Source organism: Muscardinus avellanarius (assembly GCF_963383645.1).
Source record: "Muscardinus avellanarius genome assembly, chromosome: 9".
In the NCBI taxonomy this organism is placed as follows: Eukaryota; Metazoa; Chordata; class Mammalia; order Rodentia; family Gliridae; genus Muscardinus; species Muscardinus avellanarius.
In genome coordinates, this window is record NC_137795.1 from 8,123,070 (window position 1) to 8,143,540 (window position 20,471).

The window sequence follows — 20,471 nt, forward strand, 5'->3', positions numbered from 1 at the left end:
GCATTAGGCTGCGGAGAGTCTAGCCACATTGCTGTGGCTGTACGTGAATCTGTGATCCTCCTGTCTAGGGCTTTCGAGTACTTGGTCTACTGCCGTGACCACCATGCCGGGCTTGTAATATAAACTGAAAGCAGGTATCATGATGCTCCAGCAAGGTTCTTATTGTTCAGAGTTTCTCTGGCTGTTCTGAAGGAAGAGTGAGAGAGCAAGAGAGACGACAGAGACAGGGGCAGGGTGAGGGGAATGAGGGATACATGACACACAGAGGCTGGGATAAGAATATTCATGGCCTCTTTATCTGTGGCAGCCAAAGATAATCAACAGAGGATGCATAAATTGTAATTCATGTAATGAGATTCTATTTAATAAATAAAAAAAATTTGCTAATTCATATAATGATACTAATGAATCTCAAAACAAATGTTAAGAAAAAGAAATTAAATGAAGACGATTAAGTTGAAATAAAGGTCAGACTGGGTAAATTAACAAGAAAAAAAAATAAAAAGGGCTAGGGGTATAGCTTAGCGGTAGAGCGCCCCTGGGTTCAATCTCTAGTACCTCAAATACAGACAGACAGACAGGCATTGAAACAAAATGGCAGACCTTCTGAAATCCCAGATTAATCTGCTTTATCATAAGCAAAATTATTCTACATATGATAGCATTAGTCCCATAGTTCACAGTTCATATAATAAATGAGATGGGAGGTGTAACAGCAATGGGTGTTCTTTATTTTGAGAAGAAAAGAAAAAAGCTGGTACCAAGTAGAACGGGATCTTTTTGTATCCAGCATCTTTTAATGGCTACAGGGGTGTTGTGTGCCGAGGGAATTAGAAATTTCAGCGCTTAAGATAATTTTTCAATTCCAATTAAGATATGATTGATATAATACACAAATATACACAAGCCCCTTTAAGGCCCTTAGACAATAAGACCTTGATTCTTTTTAAGATAAATCTATAGCAAAGATCAGAAAGTGCTTTTTTACAAAAAATAAATAAATAAATAAATAAATAAATAAATAAAATGGGGAGGAACGAGAAAAGAGCATAACATGCCTTTATGACTAAAGGCATTCTGCCTTTGAGGTTTCCTAACTATATCTACTACCTAACAAGGATTAATGCAATACAGAAACCAGCCTTCCTCCCTACTTCCTTGGCTCAGGAGAACTGCATCACTACAACCAAGAGCTGCCAAAGACGATGAAAACATGGGCCATAAAGGAGAGCAGGAATGTCCGGGCACTACCAAGAATAAGCATTCCCAGCCACTTGGCTCCAACTGAACCCATCCGATAACGAAGACACACAAACAAAAGTCAATCCTGTTTGCGCCGACGATGGAGTTTGCTTTTCCTAGTAACTTACACCGCTGAGATGTGTGTGTGTGTGGCCCACATACACTGTAGCACTCTGCCTCTGGGAAGAAAGATCATGGTACCATTTATTTAGTCTGGGCAAAAGGCAAACTTGGACGTATCTGATAGAGAGAGGCGAAGCTTAACCACCTGCCCAGGTGACACTGCGCTTCCCGAGAGAACTAACCAGGGGCAGTTGCTGAACTTTCTCAACTTGAAATGGAAGATGGGGTCTTCTAACCCTGGCACAATTAAGAAAAGATGTAGCCGGGCGTGGTGGCGCACGCTTGTAAGCCCAGCATTTGGGAGCCTGATACCAGAGGATGGTGGTTCACGGCCAGCCTCAGCTACTTAGTGAGGCCCTCTGCAACTCAGTGAGACCTTGTTTTAAAATAAAGAATAAAAAAATAGGGCTGGGGGTGTAGCTCGGAGGTCGAATGCCCCTGGGTTTCATCCCCAGACCTGCAAAAAGAAAAGAAAGAAAAGAGAAAAAGATGTACACAGAGCTGCCACGGAGGCAGGGGCAGCTCCAGAAGCCAGATCCAATTTCTGGCACTGGCATGCTGCGGCCTAACTGGTCAGTCGACTAGAGCTGACTGTGCCCTGGCCCCGCCGTCTGTAGGTCACATGGGTGCATGCTGTGTCTAAGTCTGCGGGGAAACTTCAGTGACCACGAAAGGTGGCGGCTGCTGGGAAAGCCATCCGTGGGATCCTTCTGCCTGTCGACCATCACGGTCATGGCCTTAGCTATTTGGCAGTGAACTGATTGTCAGGAAAATGCACTAACTCAATCGAGCCGGGGAGGGGGCGCCCCCAGGACAGGCTGATGTGAACACAGGAGCGGAGACTCAACGCCCCCTTAGAGAATTTAAGGTGGAATGAGAAATCCGAGCTCCGTGTTTGGTTTTACCAGCAACTGGAGACGATGCCATAAAATACAACCTAGCACGTCTGGTAATTCCTCGTGGTCTGCATGCAGGACTAAGAAATGGCGTGTGTGTAAATTTTGAGCTGCAGGTTTTTAAAAGGCCAGGCGAGTTGGACAGGAAGAGAGGGTTGGAGGTGAGGAGACCTGGATCTCATCTTGGCCACGCCTCCATTCCGTGAGGCGTTGAGAGAAATCATCTTGCACCTTTTTGCCTAAGTATCTAGGCAACCTAAATAATGATGAAATAAATAAGCAAACAAACAGGGACACACAAGGGAAAGACATGGGAGTTCACAGCTCAGGTCACTTACTAGCTGGGAGAACGTGGGGAGACACCAAACTTCTCTGATTGTTGTAAAAAGCAGGACTGTAAGAGCGATCACTTAAAGTAGAATCATGGCTTGCTTGAGAAAATGGGTGCTTCCCCAAGAAACCGGAGAACTGCAAGTATCTGGGAAAGCTCTTTATAAAACAGAAATTGTTATATATGTCTTGGCTTTTATTCTCGCTTCTACAATGATCTACCTCACAGGGCAGCGTGACAGTGTATAAAATATTTTAGAAGCCAAGGTATTAGTACAGGGAGGCACTATGACATCCAAGAAAAAGACCTCAAAATCATACAGATTTGCATGGGAACCCACCCCTAAAATCCTAACTACTTAGACACTGTGAACCTGACCCAGGCATCTTTAACCTCTAATAGAAATGTAGCATTCCTTTCAACTATGAATATATGAAACAAATCACAACATTTTTACAGTGGCTATTCTTTTTTTTTTTTTTTTTTTTGGTGGTACTGGGGTTCCTGGAAGCCCTTCTACCTCTGGGCTACACTCCCAGACCTATTTTATATTTTTATTTAGAAACAGGGTCTCCTAAGCCAGTGCGTGGCTGGCTTCGAACCTGCGCGATCCTCCCGTCTCCGCCTCCCAAGCGCGGGGATTACAAGCGTGCGCCACCACGCCCGGCCTTACAGTGGCTATTCTAATCAGAGGATTTTGTACCTCTTGAAGGCAAAGATACCCTGAAATCATGATCAACACGAGCAGATCTCAAAATACATCGACTCATCGCTAATGGAGGTTAGGAAAACTACGACCCCAGGACCTGGGCTTTCTTGAGGCTCTTATCAAGAAGCACACATCAGTCTTACACATTTGTAATTTTAATATTTTGATGAGTACATTTTCATAAATCAACTTGCTTTGTAATCCTATATATTTTAGTTCATGAATTTAAAAATTTTATTTTGGGAAGCAGTCCAAACATTTTGCCAGCCTGCCCAAGGGACAGAAAAGGTTAAGGGGTCCCGCAGCCTCTCGGCAATCCACGTCCTCAGGCGTGGCCACACCTACCCCGCACGTGAGAGCCGCTCAGCTAACAGATACTGCTCTGTTGAAAACAGCAAGACAAGGAAAGGACTTGTCTATATACTGCATGCCATCCTCTCTGGACATGACCATTGCAGTGAGACTTATTGGTATCTTTCATGGACTTTGGGATAATTCTTTCCAATGTCTCGCTGGCACTTGCTGGATGGCGGTGTGTGCTCGCTGTCTCTGGGGCTGTCCGTTCTAAGTCCAGGCTGTTGTTGCTGAGACCCGCCTGGGCACAGGCCACAGATGAGAGCTCCAGAGATGGGCCAGGGATGAGAGCTCCAGAGATGGGCCTGCCCCGTGGTCTTCCAAGGGGATACACAGCTGATCTAGCTGTACTGCGCTGAGCCCATGACCAAGGTCTGGGCCATGGGGGCGGAAATGAGAATGAGTGATATAAAAACTGGGAATGTGGATTTTAAAGCTTGCCGGGCAGAGGGCCTTCAAAGGCAAGACCAGTCTGTAGGCTCAGCATAAAGAGCCTCGATGTGAGAAAATTAAGTAATGCTTCAACTCGAGTCCCAAATCAACAGTCTCAGCAATATGAGAGCATTCTGCAGATGGGAAGGCACTGGAGCTACAGGGCAAGATTCATGGGCTTCTTAATTAACTCCGAGGTGCTGTGCATAAGGGGAAAACGATAAATCAAGCAGATTACTGCCAGCGATCTGAATTTTCAAATGAAATAAGAGAGGTGTAGCGCCTCGAGTGATTTGGTAAATGTGTGCGGTGGGGGTGGAGGGGGTCTCCAAGGTCATCCCTCATGTTCAAATTCGCCACTTTGTGATTTCATTTCCTACCATGTGCCAAGTACTTGCCATCCTGTTTGGCGTGAAGAGACAAGAAGTAAAAATACATAATGCGAGGGCAACAGGACACACGTCCACACACATGTAAAACTGTGATCGTTACTCGTGTTTTTAAGCAAAACCTATTTCTTGCCCACTTATTAGGCAGCAGTGTTCTAGCACCCGGGGCTGCAGCGATGATCAAGATGGTCAAAGCCTCTGCCCCCGGGGAGCCTGCTCTGTCGGGGCACCTGGCCACGTCTAGACCGGAGGGGAGGCGGGGGTGGCGTGCAGCCCTGGTTGGAGGGACAGTGTGTCCGCAGAGGGTCCAGCAAGGATCCAAGACTTGGAAAAGATGTGAGCTCGCTGCGCTGGAGGGGAAGACCTGGGGGCTCTCACGGGCTGGTGGCAAGAGCTGGACAGGTGGGGAGGGGTCGCCTGATCACAGATCTTGCTGGGGTAAGAAATTTCACTTTTATCCCAAGGGTGACAGGGAGTCATCGGTGGGGGAGAGATGCCATTTGGCTCAGGTCCTGTGCAGTAGACACAGACAAGCCAAGGGTGTCAGCCTGAGGAAGAGAAATCTACACCAGAGCACTGTTCTTAGTGGTGAAGAACAAAAACACATGCACAAACCCAGAATCAACTGAGTGTCCGCGGTCAGTAGTGGATTGCGTTTTCCTATCTACAAATGCAATCGATTTCTCTCCACTGACCTGGGGAGATGGGAAAAGAAAAAGCATAAGAGGCACCGGGCGTGGTGGCGCACGCTTGTAATCCCCACGCTTGGGAGGCAGAGACAGGAGGATCGCTCAGGTTCGAAGCCAGCCATGCTGGCTTAAGAGACCCTGTTTCCAAAAAAAAAAAAAATACATATATATATATATATATATATATATATATATATATGTGTCTGGGAGTGTAGCCCGGACGTAGAAGGGCTTCCAGGAACCCCAGTACCACCAAAAAAAAAAAAAAAAAGCAAAAGAGATATATACATGCTCATAAATGGATCCTATTGTAATGTTTTAGACTCCCATTTTTACCAATGCAAATGTCACCGCTAATAAGCTATGGCTTAGGTCAAAACAAACAAAAACTAGGAACCCAAAGTCTTTCTAGATGGTTTGAGCTTCATGGAATTGTTATTAGCCTCAAATAAGTTTGAAGTTTTGTTTTTCTGTCTTACTTTTCTTTTTGGTACTGGAGATTGAACCCAGGTACATTCTACCTCTAAGCTACCGCCTAGGCTTTTTAAAAATTTTTTATTAAAACAAGGTCTTGCAAACTTGTTGAATATCTCACTAAATTGATGAAGGTGACCTCAAATTTTTAGTCCTCCTCTCTCAGCCTCCCAAGTACTGGCCTTACAGGTGTGCACCATTGTGACTGGCTTAACTTTGAGGACTTTGAAAAAATAAGTGTAATGAATCTTTCAACTGGGCTCAGTGATATCTAAGGCTGATCATACATACTGTTGAGTGAATGTAAGAAAGACTAAAAAGAAGTGGCCCACTGTGACTTGGGTTGCATGAGCGCCCTGTTGAAACAGCGATGGCCCAAGGAGTGCACCACGGCCTCTGAGGACTCCAAGGCCAGTGCTCAGCAACTGACGCATATTCTCCAACTCCACCAACACTCACCACGTCTACCACGGGATCTGTGCCAGAAATACAACCTAATTCTCCATTCTACATTCTGACGTGAGCCAAAATGTCACACCGGGATCTCTTTCCAGCTTCCCAGTGTCTCTTAAGCGTCCGTGGTCTTGCAGAACACAGGGGACAGGCCGTATCGGGTTAGAGATACTCCGAGGAAAGCCTGGCGGGCAGCCAGCTCAGCCTCAGGTCAGCCAGTGCCCAGAAAAACACGGGTCCCATCGCCAGGACTTGTACTGCCCAGTTCAGGGCCTAGCAGCGAGCTGCATATCGACGCAGGCCCCGGCCGCAGACTTCAGTCGGGCCCCGGGTGTGCGGCAGAGCTGCAGTTCCACGAGACAAAGGGGGAAAGTAGCAAAGCGCGTGCTGCGCCGTAATAAAGGCCTGTTCTCAGAGGACCATAAACAGGTGGTTTTATTTAAAAAAAAAATCACTGAATTTAGATTAAAAAAAAAAAAAGCAAATGCTTCAGGCTTGTTTGTATAAAATAAATAGAAGGCCCATGCAAGCTCTGCTAATTACGGCATTTTTAAAAATGAGGCTGTGACTAAAATCTGGCAAAAATGAGAGATGGAGGATTAGGTGAGGCCTGGAGTGGAGGGAAAGGAGGAAGGAGGGGAAGCTCTCTCTGAACAGCTCGCACGCTGGTGGAAGAGAAGGATAAGCACCGGGCCCAGCTTAATTTCATTCAGAACAAGTTATTCAGTATATTTTTACTTTATTCCCTTGAATACAGTTAAAATACAGAAGGCTTCATTTCCTAAATCCAACATCTCGTCCCTCTCAGGGAAGGTCTAAATCAATTGCTTTGTTTTCCTTGTCTAAAGGAAGAGTTTCCTGAGTCTTCTATATCTAGAAATTTCTCCTCCTCCTCCTCGTCCTCGTGCTCGTCCTCCTCCTCCTCCTCTTCCTCCTCCTTCTCCTTTTGTGCTACAGATTGAACCCAGGAGCATTCTACACCTTCAGCCCTTCTTAAACTATTTTTTATTTCAATACTGGGGATGAAACCCAGGGGCATTCTACCTCCGAGCTACTCCCCCAGCCCTATTTTTTAGTCTTTATTTTGAAACAGGGTGTCACTGAGTTGGAGAGGGCCTCACTGAGTAGCTGAGGCTGGCCTCCAAGCTGCAATCCTCCTGTCTCCGCTTCCCAAATGCTGTGACTATAGGTATGCGCCACCATGTCCAGCTTCTTTTTAAATTTTGAAACAAACTCTCACTGTTGTTGAAGTTGGCCTCACACCTGATTCTTCTGTCCAGCTCCTTCGCCCCTCCTCCATTCCTTCCTTCCTCCTTCTGTTTTTCTTGTGCTGAGGATTGAGCCCTGGAGCATTCCATCTTCAAGCTACACCCCCAGCTCCTTTTCAAAGTGTTTTGGTTTGGAAAGCCTCGCTAGGTTGTTGAGAGTCTTACTACTTGCTGAGGCTGTCTGTGAACCTGTGATCTTCCTGTCTCAGCCTCCCAAGTCCTGAGATCACAGGCGTGCGCTACTACATCCCACTCAGCAATTCCTTACTGAATATTAGCCATTGTGGTCTCTAATTCATTCCTATGAAGACTTGTAGGTTTTGTTCTAGCAGGCAGTTCAGTTATAAGCTGACCACACTGACCTTGTATGTACTTAGATTTATCCTTTATCCAGCCAAATTGCTGGAAACCCAGCATGGCCTAAGACCATCTAACTTGTCAGGACTCCACCTTCAGGAGGTTTGGGCGTTAGGCCTCGTTTGGGTGGCTCTACAGCGAGCCACAGTTTAGAACAAAGACCTCATTTCTAACCGGAGGTTTCACTGTTTCCAAGTCAGTGACTAGGATATTAACAAGCTGGTTCCATGTTGGCTGGGCTGGATGCAGTCTGGCTTCTCTATCCCTTTCCACCATCTCACCCCAAACATGGCCAGCCCACATTCAGGCATGGGCCTAGAGGACCCACACACAGACTCCAGGAAAGGGCACCAATCAGGTCTCCAGGCCCACGCGCACGGCCGCACAGATCACGGCGGCGTCAGCTGCCTCGACACTGACTCCCACGTCCTCAGCACAGTGAGACCCCCGCTGCCTGCCTGGGCTCCATCTCCCAACAGAGCAGTCAGGACGGCATCCTGGACGGTGAGGCCCAGGGCCCGAGCTGCCCGCTCGCAGGGGTGGGACCTTTTGGGATCTGTTGTCTGGAGCCTGAAAATCAGAATCTCACAGTTACCTGTGGTGGGAACACCAGTGACGGCCATCATTTGGAATTAGAAATATGTTACTGTTGCCGGCCAGGTGAAGACTGAATAAAAGCGGATAATGTGGGTTTTCATCCATTAGGCCTTTCGAGGCACACGGGCAGTAGAGGTCTCTGATAGCTCATACAATGTCCCTGAATTTCTCAGAATCCCTCATTGATCATTCTATATGCTTAAAACCAAATTCATCATCATCATCATTATCTTCTTCTTCTCCTTCTCCTTCTCCTTCTCCTTCTCCTTCTCCTCCTCCTCCTCCTCCTCCTCCTCCTCCTCTTCCTCCTCCTCCTCCTCCTCCTCCTCCTCCTTCTCCTTCTTCTTCTTTTTTGGTGGTACTGTGCATGAGCCCAGGGGCATTCTACCTCTGAGCTCCACCTCCCTCCCTACTCCCCCTTCTTTTTTTTATTTAACCGTTTTGAAACAGGGTCTCTCTAGGTTTCTGAGTCTTGCTGAGCTGCTGAGGCTGGCCGCGAACCCACGATCCTGTTGGTTCATCCTCCCAAGTACTGGGATTACAAGTGTATGCCACCGTGCCTGGCTTCGTTTAATTCTTCAATATATATTCTTTTGAGAATCTAGGGTGTGACCAACACTGTTGAGAAGGAGTTGGGGACACAGTCTGGGGAGACAGAAAGTGTTTTTGTTCTTGTGGAGTTTATTTCCTGGTGGGAATGATTCTGGCCTCATTTCCGAAGCAAAGCTCCCTCGGCAGGTGATTTGCTAATTAGACAGAGAGAGGGGGCCTCATGAGCAGAATAAAGAAAAATTTAAAAAATCTTTCTTGTATATCGCTTACTACGTCACAGGTGCGAGTATGTACACGCTATGTGCACTAAATGATTTGATATTCCCTGGAAAGAAGAGATAAGGAAGCAGAGGCAGAGAGGAGCCACGGCTACGCAGTCCAGAAACAGCAGCTGGGCCCCATCCTCAGCAGCCTGACTCCGCGCCTCTGTGCGTAGCCATGGCAACGTGTTGCCGCTGGAGACAATGGTGATCGTCATCTCTAGCTGCAGCCAGATGGGGTGTGCAGGCAGGTTGAGAGAAGTTGAGGGACCACCCTTAAAAGGGGAGTCAGAGGAGAGGCAATGGTGTTCCCACACTGGGCACGGTGCGACCCTCTTTTCCCTCAAGGGACCAGGAGGAAAAAAAAAAAAGACTGCATTGCACATTTTGAGTTAGAAAAAGACGAGAGAGCCATTCTGCGTACAGGGCTGAGGGGGAGGCGAAGATCACGCTGTTCTGATGTGGCCAAAACATGGGTCCCACCCGGGGCTTCAAGGAAAAGTACCCTGGGACCAGGCACACAGGAGAATTATAGTATCCCTTCAGAGGCTTAAATACATATCATGCACAGGGCAGGCTGCGGCACATCCTGTAGTATAGAAATCTCTTATTTAACTCAGGATTCCCCACCCTTAACGCCCTCAGAATCCTGCTGTGAGTAAATGAGTTTTGTGTGTGTGTGTGTGTGTGTGTGTGTGCGTGTGTGTGTGTGCGCGCGCGCACACGCTGTGGATTATCTCTTGGAATCACTCTACAAAACACATTTTAGAATGTGATGTTTAACTTTCAGAGCAAATATTAAGCTAAGTAAAAATGATTTTTGGAGATCAAACTGACAACTACGGCCCGCAATAGCTCAGGGGGTCATAAGAACACAGAGAACTCTTGAAGACGCTGTTTTTTTTTAATTAAGCAGAAAATGGTAAGGATTGGTACAAGAAGGCACCAACTTGTGCCGAGGCATGATACGTATTTACATCTTCTGCACAATGCTATATTTTAAAATTTAAAGTTGTCTGTGTATGGTGGCTCATGCTTATAACCCAGTACTTAGAGTGAGACAGGAGTATCACAGGTTCAAAGCCAAGCTCAGCAACAAGTGAGACTCTCATCAACCTAGAGAGACCCTACTTCAAAATAAAAAAAATAAAGCCGGGCGTGGTGGTGCACACTAGTAATCCCAGCATTTGGGAGGCTGAGGCAGGAGGATCCGGGTTTGTGAACAGCCTCGACTACTTAGAGAGGCCCTTTGCAACTCAGTGACACCCTGTTTCAAAATAAAGAATAAAAAATAGGGCTGGGGGTGTAGCTCGGAGGTAGAATGCCCCTGGGTTCCATCCCCAGTACTGCAAATAAATAAATAAATAAATAAATAAACACATAAATAAATAAATAAATAAATAAATAAATAAAAGTAGGGCTCGGGTTGCTGCTTAGAGGTAGAATACCACTGGGTTCAATCCCTAGTACCACATACAAAAAAATTAAAGTTGATCTGAAAACTATAATTTATTTCATTATTATTATTTTTATTATTACTATTACTATTTGTGGTACTGGGAGTTGAACCCAGGGGCATTCTACCTCCAACCTACATCCCCAGCCCTATTTCATTTTTCATTCTGAAACAGGGCCTCACTACGTTACTGATGGCCTTGCTAAGTTGGTGAGGCTGGCCTCAAAACTGTGCTCCTCCTGTCTTAACCCTCCAAAATACTAGGATTACAGTCATGCGCCACCACACCTGGCCAATTTATGTTTTATAATGAAAACACTTTGTAGGGAATGCAGTATAATTAATTGGCCGTGTACTATATGTTGTAGTTATCTTTTTCTGGGGACTCACAAGTTATTAATATGCCACCGCGTTGCCTGAACACAGCTACCTGTGCTTCTTGGACAGTAGCCAGAAGGAAACGCCCAGAGGCAGCCCGCGCTTCTCAGCCAGGCTTGCAGTGAGACTCGCCAGATTGCTCCTGCACCGCCGTCCCTGCCTCCCGGGTGAGGCACCCGGAGGTCTCCTCTGGGCTCTCCGCACTCTGCCCTTCCTTCCCCATGAAAGGTGATGCTCAGGCTCCCTCCCCGCTGTTTCCAAGGCCGGCTGTGCTAGACTCACTGTACACACTCAGCCCAGTTCCTCGGGAGCGATATATCTCACCTCTCACACAGGGTCTCCTGTCTCCCACCACTTCATCTTATTAGGCTGCTAACCCCCAATTATCTAAGGCGTAATTATTCTGTATTATTTTTCTGTCTCTGTCCCCTTTGCCCAGCTGCCCTGTCCTAGTTTTCCAAAGGTAGCCTTCCAATTTCTCCTATTTTTCTTAATGTGTACTTAACTGTCCACTATCCCAACTAGTCTGTGGACAGATCGTTAGGCTCGGGACCTACCTGCGCAGGTTGGACCCCAGCTCCCCCGGTCCTATCATTCCTCCTTTTCCCTCTCACTTCTCACACGTGCACAGTGAGGTTTTCTATGGGCTCTGACATATGGTATTGCAGAGATTGAATGAGGCCGGGCGTGGTGGCGCACGCGTGTAATCCTAGCATTTGGGAGGCTGAGACAGGAGGACTGCAGTTCGAGGACAGCCTCAACTACTTAGTGAGGCCCTTTGCAACTCAGTGAGAGTCTGTTTCAAAAGAAAGAATAAAAAATAGGCCGGGCGTGGTGGCGCACGCTTGTAATCCCCGCGCTTGGGAGGCAGAGACAGGAGGATCGCGCAGGTTAGAAGCCAGCCGCGCGCGCTGGCTTAGGAGACCCTGTTTCCAAATAAAAATGTAAAAATAGGTCTGGGAGTGTAGCCTGGAGGTAGAAGGGCTTCCAGGAACCCCAGTACCAAAAAAAAAAAAAAAAAGAATAAAAAATAGAGCTGGGGGGGGGGGGGACTTGGAGGTAGAATGCCCCTGGGTTCCATCCTCAGTACCACAAAAAATAATAAAAATAATAAAAAGGGCTAGGGGCATAGCTCAGAGGTAGAATGTCTCTGGGTTCAATCTCCAGTGCCCAGTACAAAAGAAAAAGAGAAGATTAAATGAAAATCCGAATTCCAGCTGATTTCCATAAAGCTGTTCATTCAACAGATATGCTTTTAAGGGATTCAGAGTTTGTCTCTCTCTACCTGTAAAATATCTATTATTCAACATAGTCTGTTAAACAGTATGAAATTAAATAAAGGCTATGATTTCTCTATAACTACATTTTTCAAATAATCCAAAAAGTAAGCTGTATAGTAAGGACCACTACCATTTGTTGATTGTCAATGTTACTGGCAAAGTTTCATCTCAATTTTGATATGCCCAAATGTCCCTCAGAATTGTATTAACATACAAACAGAGAAATGCCCATTCTTTTTCTGTCTTTACTGTTCAGCAGAAGTAGAGTTTCTTTTCCACTGAGGTTTAAGAAAAATGACAGCTAGCCGGGTGCGGTGGCTCACACTTGTCATCCCAGTACTTGGGAGGCTGAGACAGGAGGATCGCAGGTTCATGGTCAGCCTCAGTTACTTACTGAGGCCCTGCACGATTCAGTGAGACCCTGATTCAGAATAAAGAATAAAAAAATAGGGCTGGCAGTATAGCTCAGAGGCAGAATGCCTCCGGGTTCAATCTCCAGTAGCACACTCATACACAAAAAGAAAGTAAGAAAGAGAGAAAGAGAGAGAGAGAGAGAGAGAGAGAGAGAGAGAGAGAGAGAGAGAGAGAGAGAGGGAGGGAGGGAGAGAGAGAGGAGGAAAGAGAGAAAGAAAGAAAGGATGATAGCCAAAGAGCCTTCAGATAGAGGGTCCAGTGGAGTGGTGGAGGGAGCTTAGCAGAGGGAGGGGGGAGACACGAGGAAGGCAGCAGTTCACAATGCTGTGTTCAGATAGGAAATGACCAGTACCAACCTCGGTGACATGTATGGAGAAGGGGGGGCAGTGGGATCCAGGGGAGACATACCAGGTACTGTGTGCCCGCATGTTCACACCACCCTGACATCCATTATGACACGCAATTACAATGCACCAAAAAAGCTATTAAAATACCTCATTTGTTCAGCTTTATTATTATTATTTTGTGGTACTGAGGATTGAATGGGGTGAGGAGTATCTCTGAGCTACACCCCTGGCCTTATTTTATTTTGAAACAGGAACTCACTAAGTTGTGGAGGGCCTCACTAAGTTGCTGAGGCTGGCCTCAAACGTGTGATCCCCCTATTTCAGCCTCCCAGGTACTGGGATTACAGACATGTGCCACCATGCCTGGCTAGCTTTATTTTTTTTTTAATAGTACTCTTTTCGGTTGTATCTAGGATATTGCTGTCATACTAATTATTTTTTTCACAGTACCTAACCCTTAATGCTCTCTTGAATCTGTACTGGCTTCTTCTCAGTTCTGACACAGGAATGTTTCCCTTCCCTTATCAAGGTCCCTGAGATTTTACTTATTTATTTACTTATTTATTTATTATAGTACTGGGGATAGAAATCAGGGACATTCTATCTCTGAGCTGCACCTCCAGTCCTATTTTTTATTCTTTATTTTGAAATAGGGCCTCACTAAGTTGAGGAGGGCCTCACTAAGTGCCTGGGGTTGGCCATGAACCGCCATCCTCCTGTCTCAGCCTCCCAAGTACTGGTATTACAAGTGTGAGCCACCATGCCCGGCTTTGGCACGCCTTTTAGAAGTCTCTCCACGATGGTGAGACTTGTGGGTATCATTTACTTGTCCCTTTCCTCTGTTTTAGGTTTGTCTTCCTTCCTTCCTTCCTTCCTTCCTTCCTTCCTTCCTTCCTTCCTTCCTCCCTCCCTCCCTCCCTCCCTCCCTCCCTCCCTCCCTCTCTCCTCCTCCTCCTCCTCCTCCTCCTCCTCCTCCTCCTCCTCCTCCTCCTCCTCCTCCTCCTCCTCCTCCTCCTCCTCTTCTTCTTCTTCTTCTTCTTCTTCTTCTTCTTCTTCTTCTTCTTCTTCTTCTTCTAATTCTCCTTCTCCTTCTTCTTCTCCTTCTCCTTCTCCTTCTCCTTCTCCTTCTCCTTCTCCTTCTTCTTCTTCTTCTGTTACAAGGGCTTTAGTTTGTTCTCCTCAGCATCACCAGTATCCTGAGGGTTCACATGTCCCATGCCACCCCTCTCCTTACAATGTTAGTCAATGTGCAGTCTCTTTCAGGGCCAGGGAGGGGTGGGGGCCAGGACAGGGCAGGGAGGGCGCTGGCACACTTGGGAGCAGGGTGGGTGACGGTCAGTGGAACTGGGAGGGGCCCTGCTACTCTTTCTCTGGTAGGTGGGAGACCATCCATTCGTGTTTCTTCCTGGCTGCCCAGGCTGGGGACTTGTGGCTCAGGGAAGGGGCGGGAGGACGTACAACCTGCACAGCCTGTCTTTGGCTCTCCTAGTGAGGGGTTTCTTCCCCTGTACCCCTGCGCTCCCCTCTCTGTTTTAGGGTTTTCTTGACCACCGGGGCATGTACTGTGTTAAGCTCTACGCCATGAATGTGACGCTCCCCATAGAGGCGTCCCGTGTGAGCAGCCTATAACCCGGAAAACTTTTCACACGCAGTCTTTCTGTTCCCCGAAAGATCACGAGGAAACTTACGGGTCCCCGACAGATGCCCCCTTCTCTACCAGCCAGGACCTGATCTGTCAAATTCCTTATTATCTCAGGCCTCTAAATATAATGAAGTGTCTGTCCAGTTCATTCTTCTCCAGGTCTGACTTTCAATGTACGGAGAACGCAGAAGACAGAGGAAATCTCCCCAGAGAGGCCAAAACCAAGACAAAATCGAGGGTGCAGCATTCTGTGGGTGACTGGCCCGGCTCTTCAACCAGCCACTTGCAGTCGCAAGGACTGTGGCAGACCGAAGCTGACTTGAAAGATAAAACATCCAGATAGAGCTTGAGGCTCTGGACTGGACACTGGTGTGTACACACAGGCACGGGGGCACACAGCTGTAATCCCAGCACTTGTCCCGAAGCACAACGATCATAGGCTTAAGGCCTGCACCAGCAACTTAGCGAGATCCTACTTCAGAATAAAAACAAAAAGGGCCGCAGTCATAGCTCAGATGCCCCTGGGTTCAATCTCCAGTTCCAAACCAAAGCAAAGTAAAACAACCAAGCAGAAAGAATATGTCAAAAGCAAAAAGGCTTGGTATTATATAAATGCAACAGCTAACTTACTCAAATCAAACAGCCATATTATTAAAAGTCTCCTTGAATACCATGATTCATCTATATGCCAATTCATCCTCTTCCCTGATATCAGAAGGCTAATTAATATATATGATTTCATGTAAGTCAAATGTAAACCTAAAGATTTTTTAGAGACCTTTCCTAATTACCAGAGACGACACAGGCTCTCCGAGAAAGCCAAATAGCCACATCTATCTTTATTTATTTATCTGGTTGGATTTTGAAGTTGTTTTGTCTAACAGGTCAAAAATAATGGTAATGAAAAATGGTAGCCATTCTAACACACTTCTGGAACTCAAATGGAGAGATGCAGATGGAAGTTTTACACCATGAATCCTTTGGGAAACATGCATCAGAGAAGAATGTGAAACTGAACACAGGTGACTAACTCACAGCTCTATCTGGGCAAGAATTAAATACGTTTCCTAAAAAGGCACTAAAACGAAACAGCACAGATAATTCATTCCCAGATTTCCATCCAGACCCTGGACCTCAGCTCTGGTACCAAGAGACGGGAAACAGTCTTCACCTTCCATAAAGGGGACAGTCAACAGAAATTCCTTCGCTGAATTACGAGCGGAGAGTTTTTCGTTCTCATTAAAAACGAGTTTTGCTTTTACTTTGTCTTTCTCTCTTTGGGGAGCATGTGTTTTCTTAACCTCAGGTGACTTCAAGTTCTCTCCAAAAAATTACTGTCTCCTTAATTACTGGCGTTGGCTGAAACACTAAGTCTTCTTTTAGACCCGATATATCAAGTTGGAGACCGTTCGCTAATGTTGGGCTCACACGTTCAGTTTAAGTAGAAACTCATGTTACTCGATCCACGTGGAATCGGTTGCTAAGAATGTTTCTACTAAAAGATGAGCTGCTATTAAATTTCCGAAATTAAATTATTTCAATTTGTTATATTCTGATATTCCAACCATGTTTTGAGTTCATAAAGTACTTCCTCACCCCGGGATTTAAGAGGTTCCCTGAAACATAAATCCATTCATCTCCCACACCGCCCTATGAAGAGCGTGTATGCCAACTCTGCATACAAAATGCTTCCAGAACGAGCTTATAAATTAGTCATGCTCTCAGCCCCGTGCACAGAGGACTATGATCTTACATCTCCCCAACAGAGGAACGAGAAAAGAAAATTCCACACCGAGGTTGCATTAAAATAACCTCGCACAGACATAAAAGACTAAAAACATTTTTCTGCTCTGCCAAATAGATACATCTAAAAAGTAAATAAGTGACAGATAAGGTTGCCATAAATTCTGAAAACGACTTACCTATTAATGTAACTGAGGGCAACATAGGTTGGCTGCTGTAATTCTTGTTTTTCTAAAACGCGTGGATCTGTATCTGCAAGAAAAAGACGAAATTGCGAATTTTGAGGTTTTGCGTCAGAATATATAAGGCTACCTAACAGGCTAACCAGAGAGAGAGAAAGAGTAATTTAGAATGCGTCTTTCAGAGAGAACACGGGCAGCAAAGCACAATAATTTTCTCATTCGTTCATAAATAACAAGATATTGCATTACTTTTCAAGGGAATTCCAAACATCAACAGTGATAAAATGTCCATCTGTCACGCAAACTCACACACGGCCCCGCTCATAAATATTGGTTTTCACTGCCTACAGCCACAATGTTGGCTGGTTTTCGGTGGTTAATCGGCCTAAGAAAGAAAGTCTCTGTTAATTATGCTCACTTCAATGCTGGAACAAATTAGTTTCCATTGGAAAGTCCCATCAATTTGAAAATCTACCGAGTATTGTTCTTGTCCGCCCAACACGTTTCTGAGTTGGGATTAGTATTCCGAAGGGCAACCCTCCTTGCTTTTTAAAATGTATAATGAGTAGAACGCCATTTTCAATATGTCCCACATAAAAATTAAAAAAATAAATGCATAATGAGTTTATTATAAATTTTCTAGACTATCCCTCAGAAAGTCACATCAGGGAATTATCCCTCAAAAAGGCCGATTCCAGCACGCTAAGCACGCCCCGTAATGGTGCTTCCTTACCACGTGCTGAAAATGTATGTCTCATACCCAAAGATGTTTTCATGCTTCTCATGTGGAAAAATTATGCATATATATACAGAAAATCCATGCTTATAGAATAACATAAAGGAGGGGAATGACTGAGCCTTGCTGTGTTCTAAGAGGTTCAGACATTTCCCGCCAGTTTCTTCCCATTTCAGTCTCCTCCACACCGTGCCTTCCAGCTGCGCTCCAGTCACGCCCGCCTCCTTTGATGTCTCGACAGATGTTGTTTCAAGCACCTTTGCGCAGGGAGCGTTTACTGGGCCTGGTGGATGTGAGATTCACACGCTGCCTCCCACGCCCATTGAATAGGCGACTGGAGAAGGAGCCGACGGGGTATGGAGGCACCGGCGGCGAAAGCCAGAGTCAAGAAAGCCGTTGACAGCCTCTCGTCCTCAGACCCGCACCGGACAGAGGAGCCCGCTTTATCCTCAGGGGTACAGCTGAAGATCTCGTATGCTTTATCGTTTTTCCTACGCCGGGAATTTCAGGGACACGCTATTCAGCAATCCCGTTTCCTGGGGTCTTTGCCACCACGGGTCCTAGAGAGCCAAATTCTGACACAAAAGCCGACGATTCTCTGAATGGCTCATCGAGTCGGGTGTCATGGTTTGGCAGCGTACGCAGGAGGCTGGCCCCCATCAGTGGTCTAGACGTACAGTCGGTGACAACCACGGAGACCACGCTTCCTGGGGAAGCTGAGTTTGCAGACACAACCTTAATCCTCAGCTCGGTTTGCTACAGTCCCACCCAACACATAGCCAGCTTTCTGAGAGGGACAGGCTCTCTGGAGAGGTCAATAGAACCCTGCTCGGCAGGGAAAGGGGTTTTGCCCAGAGAAATGGCCGTTTGCACACTGGGCAGGTCGTCAGGGCAAACGGTGACTGACACTCCAATCCTGTGAGGTCTTTCCAGGTGCTTCGCGGGGGAAGAAAGAGACTGGAGGCAAAAGTCATGAAAATAAGGAGAAAGGAAAAAGAGTGAACAAGGCCAGGATCCTCGTGCGGAATATTTCAAGTGCTCACAGAATGGTTCTACTTCAGGTTTAGGTATTAATGATCAAGGACCTTGGGTTCTGAGACAGGGCCTGAACTTGACTCACTAGACATCACTCCTCCAAAGGACTGTAAGGTTTGTTTATTTATTTATTATTATTATCTTTTTTTTTTGGTGATACCGGGATTCCTGGAAGCCCTTCTACCTCTGGGCTACACTCCCAGACTCATTTTTATATTTTTATTTTTATTTGGAGACAGGGTCTCTTAAGCCAGCGAGACTGGCTTCCAACCTGCGCGATCCTCCTGTCTCCGCCTCCCAAGCGCGGGGATTACAAGCGTGCGCCACCACGCCCGGCGCTATTATCATTATCATTGATTGGGGATTGATCTCAGGGCGTTCTTGTTACAGGCCTCTTTGTTTTTAACTTGATATAGGGTCTCACTAAGTTGCCAAGGGTCTTGCTAAGTTGCTGAGTCCAGTCTTGAACCTGCGATCCTCCTTTCTCTCAAGTACTGGAATTATTGGCATATGCCACTGTGGCCAGCAAATGCCAATAATTCTTACTTTGAGGGTGAAAAAGAGCACAAGCCTCAGTCTAAAATCTGTGGATAAAGGGATAAAAAGTTAAGAAGCCGATTAACATTTTTATAATATCTTTTACTTCTGTCTTTGTTCCTATAACTGGCTTCCACCCTATCGGTTTTCCCACAAGCCATCGTCTAAAGCTTCTTTCCTTTGTCTCCAAGTTATATAATTTATAAAATATTTTAAATGTTATCTTTCCAAGCTACCTTGATTTCTACTTTTTTCTTTTATTAGTATGTGCATGTGCAGGTACGCATGTCAACTCTATTACTTTCTTGTGAGCATGTGTGTACAGGTTGGTCCATCAGTTGCCTTATTCTTTTCTACTTCCAGCTTGCTATAGTTTGGCCCTAGACTGTTCCCCAAAGGCCCATGGGTAAAAGCCTGTGGTGCTGCTGGGCAGTGCTAGACACTTTGGGAGGTGGGTCCTAGTGGGGGCAGTTGGTCGCCAGGACTGTGCTCGTGAAGAGAAGGTTGAGCCCTTCGTCTCTGTTTCCTCGCCATCATGAGATGAGCCTCTTCCTCTTCCAGAAGTTCCTCAGCACGACGTTCTTTCTGCTTGACCACAGGCCCAGAAGCACAGTGTCAACAGATCATGGCTCTGGAACTGCTAAAACCTTGAGCCAAAATAAACCTTTGCTTCTTATGAGGCAGTCATCTCAAGTATTTTGTCACAGCAACGAAAAGCTGACGAATGCAGAGAAAGTTCTAGGATCTCTGTAAGAAAGGGGGGAAGCACTGTCTAAACACTCTGCAGCTCTCTGATGCTCAAATCAAGTGTCGGTCGCTGACATTCATACAACTATACCGTAATGTGTTTCACAAAGAATCTAGAAGGTTTAGCCTTCGCTTTGCAAAGCGAGCTTTGAAAACAATTTTCTTACTTTGATTTACCATATTCTATAACTGATGCTAGGGTTCTGTTCACGTATCCTCAACTTGTAAGTGGGAGAAAAGTTTCTAGAAGCTTCCACACACCACCCTCTCAATGGCAGAAAGGCCACCTGGAAGAACTTTTGGCGGGATTCTCTTCTTTTTCTAGAATGCAGACTCTGGCAGCCAGAAAGACAGCAGAACTTCCATGGAGATGTCCCCCAGGCCTAACGATCAACCCTGGAAACATCCATTAAAGTGTTGGGCTCTTAAGACAAAATGAGGCACTTGGTGCCCACAGATCAGGAGAGGCCGGCGCAGGTGCTGCTGGAGGAACCTCAGCGGCCGGTCGGCCCCAAGTAAACACCCACCGTCCTCACTGCCGGCTGCCGTGCGCCGTGGTGACTCAGCACTCATGGATTTAATTACGCGGCCGAACACCTCACAATCAGTAAACGTATAATGACTGCCTTCGTTATTTCTCTCTCCCCAGCAGAAATGTAACTGATGCTAGCTAAACGTTCTCCTCAGGAACAAGCGGGGGAGACAGGAGAGGAGGGCTTGTGCAAGAAGACAGACGCCTCCCGGGGACTGCACAACCATGTTCTCACGAGGATGACGAAGACAGGACATTGTCAGACTAAGCTGGAAGGTCTCACTATCTGCTGGGTATCACGGGACTCCAGCACAAG

General features: G+C 46.3%; 1 protein-coding gene across 1 annotated transcript in view; it reads right to left on the reverse strand.

Annotated features, from left to right (window-relative positions):
• JAZF1 (JAZF zinc finger 1) overlaps positions 1–20,471 on the reverse strand; it is a gene marked incomplete at both ends in the record, with an annotated part of 329,348 nt that overhangs the window by 122,308 nt on the left and 186,569 nt on the right. Inside the window, one exon of the mRNA XM_080701406.1 lies at positions 16,566–16,638. Coding sequence (XP_080557532.1) covers positions 16,566–16,638 — 73 coding nt within the window. The remainder of the gene's footprint in view (positions 1–16,565; positions 16,639–20,471) is intronic.